The 17,133-nt window shown below is 37.1% G+C and overlaps 1 protein-coding gene across 2 annotated transcripts in view; it reads right to left on the reverse strand.

Moving 5' to 3' along the window:
• TOMM70 (translocase of outer mitochondrial membrane 70) overlaps positions 1-17,133 on the reverse strand; it is a 36,776-nt gene that overhangs the window by 16,773 nt on the left and 2,870 nt on the right. For both annotated transcript variants that reach the window (XM_069551303.1, XM_069551295.1), the window contains exons 2-5: positions 7,722-7,895; positions 5,143-5,269; positions 3,409-3,518; positions 2,493-2,641 (exon numbers count right to left, since the gene is read on the reverse strand). In XM_069551303.1, coding sequence (XP_069407404.1) covers positions 2,493-2,641; positions 3,409-3,518; positions 5,143-5,269; positions 7,722-7,895 — 560 coding nt within the window. The remainder of the gene's footprint in view (positions 1-2,492; positions 2,642-3,408; positions 3,519-5,142; positions 5,270-7,721; positions 7,896-17,133) is intronic.

The following is a 17,133-nucleotide window of genomic DNA, read 5'->3' on the forward strand; positions in this document are numbered from 1 at the left end:
AGAAGAGGTGTGACCTGAGTTGTACTTTGTAAACATTAAGCAAAGGGAATAGCTAAAAGGCTCTCATCTAGAAGTTGTGCTATTTCACCTAGAATGAACAGGTGGGAATATCAAAGAAGCAGACTGGAGCCCACTAGGTTCCTCTGTCCATGGAATTCACAGGCAAGAACACTGGAGTGGGTTGCCATTTCCTCTTCCAGGGGATCTTCCCAACCCAGCAATCGAACCCAGGTCTCCTGCATTGTGGGGAGTTTCTTTACCATCTGAGCTATAAGGGATGCCCATCACTTTCAGAATGAATAGGTGGGAATATCAAAGCAGCAGACTCTTCCATCAAATAGGACTTAAAGAAAACACCCTTCTCTTATTTTTCAAAAAGCAATGACCACAATATCATCACTTGTCTAGGATGATTTTATTCAGAACACTTGTAGAAGGGATTTTTTGAACTGAAAAGGGAAATTACACTAGACGTTCTTGAAGGGGTCTCACACATATAAGGCATATTACATGAGAAACAATATAAGGCACATTACGTAAGAAAACCATGTTTTCTTATTTCATTTGCTACCTACTCTGAATAGAGAGAATTGGCAAGTGACTTAAAAGTTATGTCAGTCAAAACTTAGAAACTCTGTGCTAACCTTTCCTATAATTAACATTCTAATACTCCTGCACTAAGACAAAATAATTAGATTGGAAGTAATAATGGTTCCTATTTACTGAGAACCTAAGTTCTAGATGCTTACAAACATGACCTGTAAACCTCACAATAAGCCTCAAAAGTAATTATTATCTCTCCATTCAAAAATTGATAAAGCTAAGTTGGCTCAGAGTAAAGTAGAATTTAAAAACTTAGGACCAACTCCAGTTAGTGTTCTGGTGAGAGACAGTTATGTCCAATCATGTCTCAATGTAGCTTTTAGAATAATGGCATTAAAACTTCACAGTAATTTTTCTGGGATTAGGACTACCTAATCAGAAGAAGCAATTATTGGCATCACCCTCAACATTTACTTCCCATCTACAATTTTCTTAAAGAGATTGTTCATCAACTAACACAAATCAGAACATCTTGGCAAAATTATGTGTAGTATCCTCCCTTAAAAGGTGGCCAATAATGGTAGAAAAATTGAGAGATAGAAACCAAAAGCAATCTTTTCCCTTAAACATCCCAATATGCTATAGAGGCAAAATTATGCTTTGCTATGGGAACAGCATTCCCTTTTCTTCCAAACTCATTAGAAAATGTCATGTTGGTAATAATATTGTGTCTTCTCTTGGAGAGGTGAGCTAGCCTCAACAGCAGAATAAAAGTATTGCTAAATATAAATGGATAAGCAGGCTAGATAGCTTATATATTATATCACTTGACTGCCAGTTTTAAACACAGCACCTTGTACTTTGACTTCAGCTCTCTACAAGAGTAAACACAAACTCAAAGAATGGCATTTTCCTAGGCATGCAGGAGAAACCTTGAAGACAGTCACTCTTTCGGGCACTTCTAAAAATTAAATTAGACACTTCCTTGCACTAAAACATCTGGATATTGACCTATACAATCATTTTTTAAGTTAGTCCCCCTACTCAAATATACTTAACCACTTGACTCTCTGGGAACTCTCTTTAGAATATTACGTAGACCTTAAAAGCTGGGCAGACTCCTGGCAGTAAAACCTTGAGTTACCAAAGATGTAACACTCAGGTTATAGTAGACATGTGTGAGAAAAGAAGTATTTTTATTATAATAATAATATTATTATATATTATATTATATTCACAAAGAAAGTGAAAGAAAGTGATGTCGCTCAGTTGTGTCTGACTCTTTGCGACCCCGTGGACTGTAGCCTACCAGGTTCCTCCATCCATGGGATTTTCCAGGCAAGAATATTGGAGTGGGTTGCTATTTCCTTCTCCAGATCTTCCCAACCCAGGGATTGAACCCGGGTCTCACGCATTGTAGGCAGACGCTTTACTGTCTGAGCCACCAGGGAAGCTCTATTATATTCATATCTATCTATAAATAAGTTTTTTAAAGAGATGACTCAGAGTCCCACTTTGGCTCTATGGCAGCAAGTGAAAGCAAAAGTCACTCAGTCGTGTCCGACTTTTTGCGACCCCATGGACTATTCAGTCCATGGAATTCTCTAGGCCAGAATACTGGAGTGGGTATTCTGGCCTAGAGAATAAAGTGGCCTTTTCCTTCTTCAGGGGATCTTCCCAACCCAGGGATCAAACCTACGTCTCCCACATTGCAGGCGGATTCTTTACCAGCTGAGCCACAAGGGAAGCCCAAGAATACTGGAGTGGGTAGCCGATCCCTTCTCCAGTGGATCTTCACAACCCAGGAATCGAATCGGGGTCTCCTGCATTGCAGGCGGATTCGTTACCAACTGCGCTATCAGGGAAGCCCTCTAGGGCAGCAAAAACCCCCACAATCCAATTCCCCCACAAAAAGCATTAAGCAGACACTATACTCGAGACACACTTACTTTTCTTTTACTTCTAAAGCCTCCCCTTCCTTGTCTTTATCTTCATCAGACTTCTCTCCTTTAAGCATTGGCTGAGAAATTATATCATCCGTGAAAGAACTGAAGTAAGATTTGATAAATTGTGGAGATGGCATCAGAGGTTCACGATTCTGAAATTTAATCATATTTAAATACATCGAAATAGAAAACACTAACCAAAGAAGCAGACGCATTTGTAGAACACTGGGAACCACGCCATAAAAACTGGCACCTCATTTTCAAATAACTGAAGACTATCAGGCTCAAACTGTAGGGTGATAGACAGTGAAAATGGTAATGCTGCCAGTCCCAGCTTTTCAAAAAACGTTTTGAATGACAGCCTTTCCCTCTCTGAAGATGCAATATGTCAAGAATCTTATAACCACACACTAAATTAAACCATCTACTAACTGTGTAAGATCTGTGCCAATTTATACAGTATACCTTTAAACACTTTAGAAAGCAAGAGTTGGCAATTTTTTTCTGTAAAAGGCCAGATAGTAAATATTTTAGGTTTTGTATGCCATATAGTGTCACAACCACTCAGCTCTGCTGTTGTAGTTTAAAAGCATCCAAAAACAATGTGTGAGTGGCTGAGTTCCAAAAAAAATTACTGGCACATTTATCAAACAGGTGGCAGACTGGATTTAGCCTGTAGGCCACTGTTTGGAAACCTCTAATATACGTGAATTCTTTTAATACTCTCTAGGTACAATCCGGACATAGTTCACATTCTTATTTTAAAAGGCCACAAAAGCCCAGTATTATAGGAAAAATAAATATAATCCAGATCTAATTTCAGTCATTACCATCATGCCCAAATTTAAGCAGGATAAATTAGCAATGACCCTTTACAATGCATATTTCCTCTATTATTAACCAATGCAGGTTAATTTACCTTATATTTTTCTTTGGCTTTCTCTTTTCCAAGAAGTTTAAGAACTTTATCAGCTAACAGCATGCTTTGTTGATTTTGGAATCCTTCTAATATACACACAGCAGTGACATCTAGAAATGATGCAAAAAATAAAGAGTGAGTATGAAAATTATTGCAAAGATGACTAGCAGCATCAAATGGGCTCAGTGTCACCACAGAAAGCCAAACTAAATTCACAGCTTTATGTGGCTGTCATTTTCAATAAGTTTATTCTCAACACTTTGGTTTTACATACTTTACAATCAAACTCAAAGCTCAGGAAGTCACTCTACTTCTCCAGAATTCACTTTCCTCACCTGTGAAATGAAAGGGACTATACTACATGATTTGTGATGCTTCTCACTGCTCTAACATTGTACATAGCAAATAAAACAAGTAACCCGGGAATATTCTCTTCTGGACAGTAAGTATAGGCCAAATCATAATGTGGCTCTCTCATGTCTGGTCTTACTTTTTTTTTTTTTTATAGGCCTCAAGGTTACTCCTTGTCTCCAAAGCCATCTTGCCACAGAGCTATCAATGAAATCTGCTTCAAAATATCATTTTAACCTGGCCATGCTGTAACTCAATATACAGTGGTTTGAAATGAAAAAGATCAATGTTTCTTTAACCTCCCAACCTTTCATTCAAAGTAGTCAACAAGACTGTCCCTCTCTTTTTGAATCCATTTTCTCACAATTGCAAACCCATGCTCCTCCAAGCAAGCCAACCTACTACATGTTCCCCTGATGCTCTGGCTCGTGCCAGGGTCAGTGTCTTCTCCCCATCCCATTTCTCCATCTAAAACCCATTTAAATGGCTCTCTGTGATTAGCTCTTAATAACTTCAAGGTCTGGTTCAAAACTCAGGAATCTCTTTTTCAAAGCAACACTCCTCCTATCCATCACCAAAGTATATAATACCGCAAAACCTCAAGTTTTTTCTAAAATGTTCTCTAAAACCACTCTCAACTGGTAACCCAGATTTTAAAAAACAAAACAGCTTTCTCCTTTTAAATAATGATATTATTAAAAAAAAATTATGGCTAAATTTCTGATTATTGATGCTTTTAAAGAAGATTTAAATATGTAGTGGGAAATCACTTTTAGACTGTGAAATCTGCATTTTGGGTTAGCTCTACATTAACTGGAACAATGTACTTTGTAGGTCAGTGGCCAATATCTTAACTGAAGTTTTAGCAACAGATATGGCTAATTAGAGGCCAAGGAATATTTATGATATTTACTGAGAACAGCAAATTCACTTGATGCTTTGTATCAATTACAAAATTTCTACTTGAGTAAAGGATAATGTTTGAAAATAGCAAGGGCAAAAAACAAATGTTTTCTTTAATGATTTATCTCAAAATTATTTCATATTGATATATAGGATATTAATTGAAAATATGCAGAATCTTAAACACTCAACTAAACCTCTCTTCTAATTTCTTATTCATGAAATTACACTGATGATGTTGCCAAGTTTAAAATGTGCAGTATATAAACTTTAAATCATTTAATTCAATAGTTGGAAACAGAGATGGTACTCAAGTATCCACAATGTCAATTGAAACCATAGAACAAAGTTTCAGTTGGGGAAGAGTCAAACTTTTAAACACAACTGATTTCTCTACTCATAGGCAGAGTTGCATATAAATTTACCATTGACTACAAAACCTTTAGTAATTTTCACATGTAAACACAAAAATACCCTCACCTTCTAAACATTCCTTCTTATTGTCTAGCTTCTCGTGGGCTTTTGCACGTCTAAAGAGAGCTTTCACATATTTGGGATTAAGTTCAACAGCCTTTGTACAATCTTGTGCCACCTCTTTCCATTTTTGCTGTAATTGAAAGTATTAAAAAACAAACAAAAAAAAGTCACACTGAAGGAAGCACTGTTCAATAGAAATCAGTTTTCTAAACTCAGCAGGCTGAGTATTAACAGTCCCACAACAGAAAACATATTCCCAATTCACACAAACAGTTAATAGCCACAACACATTATAACAGCTCCATACAAATAACTGCAATAAAGATAAGCAATCTGATTTTTAAAAATAGGTAAAGGACACAAGCCATCTTTCTACTACCACATTGATAACCTACCTGCATCTATGTGAGCATATCATTTCCTTCTTCCTCCTTTTAAAACTGAGGACGCACCCCACTTCATCAAAGGCCAACCCTCCACTTGCAGTAGGATCTATACTCCCCCCACGTCAAGGACTTCACTGTTAGCTCTCCTGCCTCTGCAACAATCTGCTTCTCTACTCAATCATCCCTATTAGCATAAAACACTTGCTTCAGTATCTCCCATCTTTTAAAAAACCCTCCTTTGATTCTGTAATTCCCTACAGTTACCACCCCATTTCTCAGCCCTCATTATTGCCAAACCTCCAAGGAGTAGCTACTCTGCTTAATTTCCACCTATTTCCATGGCTGCTCCTTGCCAATTTCTGTAGCTGACTTCTCCCCACTATCTGATTTCTGCTGGAATGCTCAAGGACTCATCCCATTAGGTAATCACATCTATGGTCCTATACCACCTAAAATTAGAGGACTCCCAAATTTATCTCTTTAACCCAAATCACTCTCCTAAAATACAGACACTTCTCAATTCAACCGTCTGCTTGGCTGTCTCAATCCTTCCTCATGCCACTATTATTAAAACTCCTGCTTCTCTTCACCCTTCACACCCAATGCAATAGCAAGTTCTACTGGTTTTCAGCTTTCCTTCATGTCTCACCTTGGCAACTACAACAACCTTCCTCAGCCCCCCTGCCTCCACTCTTGCCTCTGTCCAATATGCTGACAGAACAGTGAGAACAATTTTAGATGATGTCCTTGCCCTATTAAAAATCCTTAAATACTTCCCATTACAGTCAGAATCAAATCCAAACTTCTTACCATTGCAAGGCTTTGCCTGATCTGGCCTCTGCAACCTCTCCAATTTCATCTCTCTATATCCCAGGATCCTTTATCCACACTTTAATCATGGCAAACTCTTTTCTGCCTCAGAAGCAATTACATACACTATTTTCTCCATTTGTAACACTCTACTTTCCACTATTTGACACACCAACCGCAATCATTCCTCTATTAGAGAATCAAAGGCTTACCCAGATGTCATTTAACAGTTCACTGTTGCATGATCTTTGAGTTCAATGCATAATTGTCTGCTTTTACATACTCAGGCTCCTACTACAGTAACCTTTCATATATAACACAGTCAACAAACTACAGTCAAACAAAAAATGTAGAGACTACAAATGACTGATAAACATAGAAAAAGATGGTCCACTTCACCAATATCTCAAAAAGTGCAAATTAAAAATGAGAAGATAGAATATTTCTTCTACTAGAGTGGCAAATATTAAGACCAATTCACACAGTGAGATACTAGAAAACAAGTATGCTCAAATATTATTATTAGAATAGGTACTAATACTATCTCTTTATAATTCCATTTCTGAATTTTATTCTCAGAAAAGTATGCAAAAAAAGTATTTAAAAATATTTACTGCAACACTGAGTGCAACAGGGAAAAGAGGAAGTAATTCAAATATTCATCAATAGGGAGATGTTTTCCACTGTAGACTTCTCTGGTGGCTCAGAGGGTAAAGCGTCTGCTACAATGTGGGAGACCCGGGTTCAATCCCTGGGTGGGGAAGATCTGGAGAAGGAAATGGCAACCCACTCCAGTACTCTTGCCTGGAAAATCCCATGGACGGAGGATCCTGGTAGGCTACAGTTCATGGGGTCACAAAGAGTCAGACACAACTGAGCGACTTCACTTCACTTCACTTCCACTATACAGCTATGTAACAGCTACTACCTATTGGCTTTAAAAAGAATGAAACAGATCTGTGTGTGCTATGAAAAGTTGTACCAGATACAGTGGCAACTGGAAAAATACATTGCAAACAATGTAATGGGAATTGATCTTTTAGTCTTTTTCCCCCCCACATATGCTACTATTACATAGATGGAGGCAAAGTTGAAGAAATAAGACCTAAACTGCTGAGGTGAATGGGGTCACCAGAAACATTAACTTTCTTTATTATCTAATTTTATAAAATCTGATATATACAGCTTTGGATTATATGTGGAATGAGCAAAACTAAAACTTGTTCTTAAAAACCTATGTAATTAAAGGATATAAAACCAAAACAAAACCCCTATAATTTCAAAACAACTTCAAAAAGTGTATTAGACATATTTGAGTGGCATTAGCTGAAACATTATGCAAATAAAGAGAAACAAAAAGAAGAAAAACCAACCTACGATACATACCAATTGCTCGAAGGCAGCAGCTCTGTTTTGATAAAATGTGGAAAGGTCAACATTCTTCTCTGTAGGACACAAACTGATAGCCTCAGTATAGCACTGAATAGCTTGTTCATATTTTCCTGCTTTAAAATATTTGTTGCCTTTGTTCTTGGCTGCTTGGGCTCTATCAAGCGAGTTCTGAAATACAAGGGAACAATTATGAAACACTTACCAATACGCAGTAACAGATTCAGCTCACAGTGACTACATGACACACTGAAGAAGAAAATGGAAGGGCAGAATGGGTGGTCACAACGCAAGTCACTCATATTTATCTCTTCGTGGGAGACAGGAGTCTTTAATAGGACTGCTAAGTAAATCTTTAACTTGAAAAACACACTTTCCCCCCGCAAAAGGCTGTGTTGCTTTAAGGTATACCACTTTTCCACTGAACTCTGCCAGCAAGAGTTTTCATAACCAGTCTAATGGGCAAAAAACTAGTTCTCAATCAGGGATGATTTTCCCTCTAGGGTACATTTTATAATGCCTGACAACATTTTGGACTTTCACACCTCGGGGTCGGGGGAGATGCCCCTGGTATCTAGTAGGTAGATACTAGAGTGCTGCTAACATTCTACGATGTACAGGGCAGCACCCTGCAGTAACAACTTATCAGATCCAAAATGTCAATAGTGTCGAAGTTGCAAAACCCCAGTGTAACATAATATTCTGATATTATTTTAATTCACATTTTATCCACTATAAATGAATTTGAAAATCTGTTCACATTTATTGGCTATTTGACTTTTTCATTCTGAAAACTATTTAATCACATGTATTGGTGTTTTTCAATTAGGTTGTTGGTCAACAGTGTAGAACAGATACTAGAAACACTTTGCCATCCTCATTACAACAGTTATGCCAAATCTATTATTTGCAAATGAATAAAAATTTGGCACTCCTATCTTTGTCTCAGTATCTGCTTCCTAGAGGACCCAATTCACATACTTCATGAATTGGTAGCTAATAGCCACTGAGGACAGTTGCAAAAGCTTCAGTCAACATCTGGGAAGCATCTTTGTAGATAAATCCAGTTACTTAGGTTCAAGCTACTAGGCCCAAGAGCTCTGTGGCACGTCTTCACCCCAAACTTTGTCAACATCATTCAATTTTAACAAATATGTGATTATGAAAGAACCCATGTATTTCCAACAGGTAAACACTGACAAAGCAAAAGCAGAAGTAGCTGCCCCCACAATGAACTCGCAAAGCCCCTGTAAGTTCACAGGGCCCTTGTGAAGGGTAAGTTGCTTGGGACCTAGGGCATCTCAGTCATGAAGAGATGATGGGAGGAGAGTAAGCTTTTGTATCTGTTATCTTCTCCCTTACTCAAGCTTCTTCTTTTTTTTTTGCTATTTTTCCCTTCCATTTACCTTTTGTTTCCCTTCTCCTTTAGTCTAAATGAAACTACAGTTAGTTTTTAAAAAGTATAGTGTGTAAAGAAGGATATGTAGGGAACTCTAAGTTCAGAATATTAAACAGCTAGTTTAAGGTAGCTAGTGTCAATAAGTGAAGTCAAAGTCGCTCAGTCGTGTCCAACTCTTTGCGACCCTACGGACTATACAGTCCATGGAATTCTTCAGGCCAGAATACTGGAGTGGGTAGCCTTTTCCTTCTTCAGGGGATCTTCCTAACCCAGGGATCGAACCCAGGTCTCCCAGATTGCAGGCGGATTCTTTACCAGCTGAGCCACCAGGAAAACCAATAAGAAACGTGCATATTTTAAAATGAGATGCAAAAGGGTGAAAGGAGTCAACTAAGACACAAAAAGAGTAATATATGAATATGAAATCTTTTACCTGTAAAGAGCCTTAATCATCTTGCAAAAGTTTTGACAGTAAAAAAATTCCTTGGCACATTCATAACAGAACTAGGACCTTCTAATGTAGTTGTGGTTTCTAGTTGCTGGAAAATTGCACTTGAAGCAACCTCATCAATCCTCCCATTCCACTAGAGAAACAGAAGCCACACTGGAGCAGGGCTGCATCACCCAGGAGCGAGGAGCCCCTCCACCCGAAAGGCCAGTGACGAACACACTGTGTCTGTCTTCCAAGAAACCATATCGTCAAGAATTGCTAACATAAAGGAAAATTAACACCACGAAAGAGAGGCACCCCACTCATAGTTTAAAAACTAGTATTTGAGGAAGCAGGATAAACAAAGCAAACAGAAAATTTAACATCAGAGGAATGAGCGGTAACCATATTCATTTTAAAAAAGGCTGCTTTTAAAGAGCGCCAATTAGACATCTTGAAAACTAAGAATTATCATGATAAAAATAGATGGACTGTGTATCAGAATGGGCATAACTGAGGAGCAAACAGGTAGCAGGCAGAGGCAAGTGAGTCTGCCAGAATGCGAGAAGAGTAGAGGGCAGGGGGAGGAGAAGTTCGGAAAAGAGTCAGATGACAGGGAGTATGAATCCCAAAGTTCCAACACCTATCTCTCTATGTTAGAAGGAAGGCATAGAAAGGAGTGTCTTCAGAAAATATCAGAAAAATTCCTGACACACATTTTTAGATATATCATGGTGAAATTTCACAGTATAAATCCTTAAAGTTTTCAGGTAGAAAAAAATACACACACACACACACACACACACACACACACACACACTAATGTTAGAAGGAAGGCATAGAAAGGAGTGTCTTCAGAAAATACAGGAAAAATTCCTGACACACATTTTTAGATATATCATGGCGAAATTTCACAGTATAAATCCTTAAAGTTTTCAGGTAGAAAAAAATACACACACACACACACATACACACACACATACACACACACACACACACACACACACAGATTACCTACAAAGAAAAAAGAACCAAACTGGGGTCAGACTATCACCGACATTATGTATTAAAAAACAATGGAGCAACAACTTCAAAGTCCCGAAGAAAGATTATCTTGAACTTAAAATCTTATACCTAGCTAAATCAGCATTTAAGGTTTAACACAAGAACAGAAACTGAGGTATACAACTTCCTTACTACTAAAAATGAACTCCAACGTGGGGGAGATGATCAATAAAACAAAAAAAGCAGGAAGGGGAGAATAAAGGGAGAGATAAAAAGGTGGAGTAAATATGGCAAGAATCACCAAACATGTCAATAATAACAATAAATGTGAGTAGCTTAAATCTCCCTATTAAAAATAACCTTTTAAAATTAAAAAATAACTACACGCCACCTACAGGCATGAGCTAAAACAAAATGACAGGTCAAAAAAAGAACGTAAAAAAGTTACAGAATGCAAATTCTTGCAAAAAAGAAGGCAGTATCAGACAAAATACCATTCAAATGCCAAGGATCGAGCACAGAAGTGGGGTTTTATTGATAAAAGGTACAATCTACCAAGAAAACATCATGACCACAAACTTTTATGTGCTCCAAAAAAACTTCAAAATAATGAAACTCAATTACTTTTGATGTTAAATACAACAAGATAAACATTATTTCAATTTCTTATAAAAAGTTTACAATGTTTCTAAGTCATTGAGAACATGGCTAATACACAACCTAATACACTAGGGACTGCTGACATAGAAAGTAAGCTGCTATATTAAATGCCTGTGAGAAGTATGTTTGACTAGTTATTATTTTTACTAAAGATTCGAGGATTAAAAAAGAACTTTCTTGGGTCAGAGTAATGACTTTGTTTCATCAGCACAAACAGGCAATGAACTCTTTCCTGTCTATTGGAAGTTTAAGGCTACATACAGGATATCACACGAATACAAGGAGAGGCAGTCATGTGAGTGCAGATAAGTTAAAAGAATAGAGAGAAATATGGAAAGGTATACAAGGCTTCCTCTCCTTATTAGCAAGATGGGTACTTCTTATTTTTATTTCAGCAAAGTCTTTTTTTTTTTTTTTTTCAAGTCGCTCAGTTGTGTCTGACTCTTTGTGACCCCATGGACTATAGTCCAATGGAATTCTCCAGGCCAGAATACTGGAGTGGGTAGCTTTTCCCTTCTCCACGGGATCTTCCCAACCCAGGGATTGAACCCAGGTCTCCCACATTGCTGGCAGATTCTTTACCAGCTGAGCCACAAGGGAAGCCCAAGAATACTGGAGTGGGTAGCCAAGCCCTTCTCCAGAGGATCTTCCCAATTCAGGAATAGAACTGGGGTCTCCTGCATTGCAGGGAAGCCCTGATAGCAGTCAGCAAATCTATCAGGGAAGCCCTCACAGCAAAGTCTAAATCAACCTAAAACCAACCAAGACATTTTGAACACAAACGTTCAAGAGCACTTACAGACTGTTTACTCCTTTCACTTACCATTTCCCTCCATTTAGTCAAGTTTTACAATAGATTCCCTTTAAAAATTATTACAGACTTTTTTGTCTCCTAGGGTCAAAATCAGAACCTGCTTAATTTACTTTCCTTACTGTACTAGGAAAAAAAATGATGCTCTGAATGACACTGAGTGGACAAGGATCAAATTACACAGGCAAATCACCAAACTGCAAATTTTCATACACTGTCACTCCAGAAGGCAACCAAACCACAGCTGGGAAGAGCAATGTCTCCGTGAACCTATCACCTTCTGCTCACCACACTCCCTCCACAGCCACATTACTTTCTAACTGCTTCCCTTCATTAATAAAAATGAAGAGAAAGAATGGCATTACCACAGGGACAATACAGAAAAGCTAATTATTTTGGCCCAATGATAAAATTTAGGACAAAATGTGAGCTTATCAATCAACACCAGCCTTCTACTCTTGTCTCGAAACATAGTGATTAGGAAACGTCACGTACAACTTTAGGTAGCTTTACAAAAGTAGCAATCAAGTCTGGAACACTTACCACATAAAAAACAATCTTTCAATATTTTATTGACCAATTGCTACTTTTATAAAACTCAAGTTTAAGATAAAAGATACCTAAAGATAACAATTAGACATTAATAATAGTAATTAGATAATAATTAGACATTATTTTCACAAGCTTTGAGGCCAATACCAAGCAGAAATTAAATTTATTGGAAGAAAAAGTTTAAACTGGAAAATATACAACTACCCAATTCTTTATAATATAGGGGATTTTAATCCCAACTCCCAGGAATCCTTTGCACTGCTTTTCAGTTACTTTCTACCCAACTCTGTCTACTTTCTCAAGTTATAGTAAGAACCTTTAGAATTTTCAATGATATAAATTTGGCACTAGGAATCACTGTAAATTCTCAGCAAGTGTTTAAAAAACACTCTGGTGATCAGAAACATAGTCATTGTAAAAAGAATGAGCTAGAATCAGGTACATTAATCCATGTGTAAGGAGACAGAATAATCTGCAGGAGATACATTTGAAGACCCGTCTCCAGTGACTGCCTGAAACGGCAAATAGTACCAAAGCCCATATATACATTTTTTTCCTACATACATGTATCAAGGATAAAGCTTAACTTATACATTAGGCACAATAAGAGATTCGTAAGTAATAACAAAGTAGAACAATTACAATACGCTGTAATAAAAGTTATGTGAATGTGGTCTCTTTCTCAAAATAGCTCACTGTACAAATTTAATGCCTTTTCCATCTTAACACACCGTAGCTGTATCTTTCTGCAGTCTGTGTCAGCAAAACTAGCACAGCTTTCTCGTTCTTTCACAATTTCAGAAATAGATTTATTCTTACCATATATCTTAGCAACCTCACCATATGATTATTTTTCCTTTCCTTATTAAGTCAAGAACATTCACCTTTTTACTGAAAAGAAGCACTTTAATGGCTTCTCTTCAGTATGTCCTAATTGCCAGCATCACTAATCTTGCGCTCTGGGCTATTAAGTAAAATACAGGTTACTAGTCCAACAGTCAATCTGACAGCTAACTGAATGCTAAGGGGCGGGATGTGCTGGACAAAGGGATGATTCACATCCAGAGCAGGACCAAGTGGGACTGTGTGGAACTTCATAATGCTACTCAGAATGGCACACAATTTAAAATTTATGAACTATTTACTTCTGGAATTTTCCATTTAACATTTTCAAATCATGGTTTACTGTGGTTAACTGAAACTACAGAAAGCTGAAACAGTGGGTAACAGGGAACTTATCACCATAATTACACATTTACATTCAGTTAGAATATACATCAGGTGGTTCCATACTGTTTCTTTTAAATGGTTTTATTCCCTTAAATTGACCAAATTCCAGAGGCATACTTTAAAATTTGAAACCTAGCTTTATGAAAGTAGCAATCAAGTCTGGAACACTTACCACATAAGAAACAATCTTTCAGTACTTTATTGACCAATTGCTACTTTTATAAAAATGAAGTTTAAGATAAAAGATACCTAAAGATAACAAGAAAGTTCTTTTCTAGATTATGTCCTGAAATGTAAAAAATCTACAACCCCACCTACTAAATCACAATACAGAGAACTCTTTAAGAAGAATATACTTGTAAGGAGGGATTCCCTGGTGGCTCAGATGGTAAAGAATCTGCCTGCAGGAGACCTGGGTTCAATCCCTGAGTTGGGAAAAATCCCCTGGAGAAGGAAGGAAATGGCTACCCATTCCAGTATTCCTGCCTGGAGAATTCCATGACAGAGGAACCAGGTGGGCTACAGTCCATGGGGTCATAAAGAATCAGCCATGACTGAGTGACTTTCACTTTCACTTATAAGGATGCTACCTCTGCAGGATTATGGTTTGAGTTCATACAAAATCAAGCAATTTATTTAAAAAATGCCTAAATGAGGTTTAAGACTGTTAACACAAATTTCCCCAGGATAGAATACAAATGAAAAGCTGGAAATTTTGAAAAAGTATTCAATTTCTGTGAATTTAAAAAAAAATGTCAAATAATGACGCTTCACTGGTTCATTTACTCACACCTTCTAAGTGCTAGTTCTGAAAAATGACAAAGATAGAGCAAGCCCCAGTCTTCACAGATTCACAAGTTCAGTAGCAACATGAATAAATGACTCTAGTACTCTAGTGCTAAGTGCTTTGGAAGAGAACAGTTCAGAGTGTGATGTACTCAATCACACAACAGTATGTATAGGTATAAAAGGGTTTCAGAAAAGGTGAAATGACCTATATATTGTGACCTGAAGGATAAAATGTGGGTTGCCATTGCCTTCTCCAATGCATGAAAGTGAAGTCTCAGTCGTGTCTGACTCTTAGCACCCCCATGGACTGCAGCCCACCAGGCTCCTCTGTCCATGGGATTTTCCAGGCAAGAGTACTGGAGTGGGGTGCCACTGCCTTCTCCCTGAAGGATAAAAAGGGAGGCATAATGGACAGTGTTACAGAACATCCAAAGGCAAGAAACAAGAGGAAGTGCAAGAGATGAAGATAAGAGATAAGCGAGAACAAGACCACAGAGTCTTAAATCATGATGAATTTGAACTTATCTGTGAGCAATGAACAGAATACCGCTTAACAAGTTTTAAACATGGAACTGTTAGGATTTACTCTATTAGTGACAAAATGGATTGGAGGAAGACAATAAAGAGTATCAGTTATTTAGTCAGGATATAACAGCAGTGGGAACGGACGAGTAGTCAGATACTTAAGAAGTAGAATGTTCTGGATATTTTTCTAGGTTGGATGTGGAGAACATGAAAAGAATAGACAGTTAGGGAAGATAGTTATACAAGTTTCTGGCTTGGAAAACTAGTTAGATGAACCACATTGATAAGAAATATTTTCAAGAGAATCCGATGTTAAACACTTAAAAGGTAATGAGGTGAAGATTTCCTTTAAATTTGGGTCTTTTGAGGGGTCTGAGCTAGAAATTAGGGGGTCATCATGTAAGTGTTAAGTGAAGCTTCTAGAGGGCAAATAAGCATCCAGTGAAGGTATGGAACATTAAGAAAGCCTGTGATAGACACAAAAGTGACCAACTAAAATCAGAGAACATAGTGTCTCAGAAACCAAAAGAAAAATCACAAAATTAAGAGAAAATAATGTGAAATACTATGAAGAATCAAGTAAGATGAAGAGTGAAAGGTGGTCTTATGTCTTATGTCACTTTGATGAAAAAAAAAAAAGATTAGAAACAGTTCACTGGAGCTGGGGTAGGAATTATTTAATTTCAACCATGACTGATAACAGCAGGTTATCAGTTTTGACCTCTTTATTAAAATGTTTACACACATCTCTCCCTTCCTATTTTAAAGGATTGACTTAGATTAGTGGTTCCTAAACATTTCACTCTTGTGCAACATTAAAAAAACACCTGAACTGGTATAACTGCTTTTTTAAGTAATCAAATGAACAATTGGATAAAACACTACTATAAAGTCAGTAGTAAATAAATGCACTTTTAAAAATTCACAGGTTGTTTGAAAAGAGAAATGTGTAAGACATTTGTGCAGCCAGATGCCATGGCTGGTGTGTATCTGAATGATGCTGCCCTGTGATAACTCAGGCCCAGAGACCGAGAAGTTCTGTGGATTAGATGATTCGCAAAGAACCTTACGAACTTTGAAAAATCTGTTAATTCTCAAGTTTTCAAAATAAACTGCTGAAACAAAATGGCAAGTCATGGTAGATTTTATAATGTCCCAAAGTGGAAAATGATTTAATACTTTACCTCTGTCTCACACTATCAACTGTAATTAGTCGGTGAAATCCTGAAATCCCATTAATTAAACAAAAATAGGATTTTTTTTGCTTTACAAGTATTTGCTATCCCAGAAAAAGCCAATTTGGTATAGTCTGTTTGGACATGAGTATCACAAACCCAATAGACAGGAGCCCAGTAATTAGTTCAGTTTTACATTAAGGCAAACATAAGCCAACAAACAATAACCACTGATTTTCCATTCTGCTCACTGATACTGAGCCCTAAACTGACAATATTTGTCCATTCCTGCATTCCCTTAAAAATTACAACTATTGATTAAGTGGAAAAGAATTGAGCATCAGGATTCTGTCAGTTTTCCCATCAGTTCAAACAAACGTTTTCTTATTTACAAAGCCCACTGAGGTTGACAATTTAAAGGTGCTATTCAAATATAAAACAATTTCTCCAACCACAGATAAATAATAAATTACCATTTGTCATCAAATAATCTAATAATAACTAAGGATCGGGATATAAAAAAATGAACAAAGTCTTTCAATATACATTGATCATCATGAGTTACAAGACAAATTTCCATTAAAAAAAATGGCAAAGACATTTTTACTGTTGCTTTACTAAAGTAACATCTAGTAACTCAAAGTAAGATTATAGGTACAATTCCATAAAATCTGCAAGAACAGTATGGGCAAGTGTTTTGCTCAGTTTTATTTTGGGTCAGAAGTAATCATTTTTTTAAAGCAGTTCAAGTTATACAAAGAAGCCAATATTGAAGTCTAATTTTCAGCAACAATGATGTGAACTAAAAAACTGTTCTGGTAAAACTACAAACG

The sequence above is a fragment of the Ovis canadensis genome, chromosome 1 (assembly GCF_042477335.2).
Source record: "Ovis canadensis isolate MfBH-ARS-UI-01 breed Bighorn chromosome 1, ARS-UI_OviCan_v2, whole genome shotgun sequence".
Lineage (NCBI taxonomy): Eukaryota > Metazoa > Chordata > Mammalia > Artiodactyla > Bovidae > Ovis > Ovis canadensis.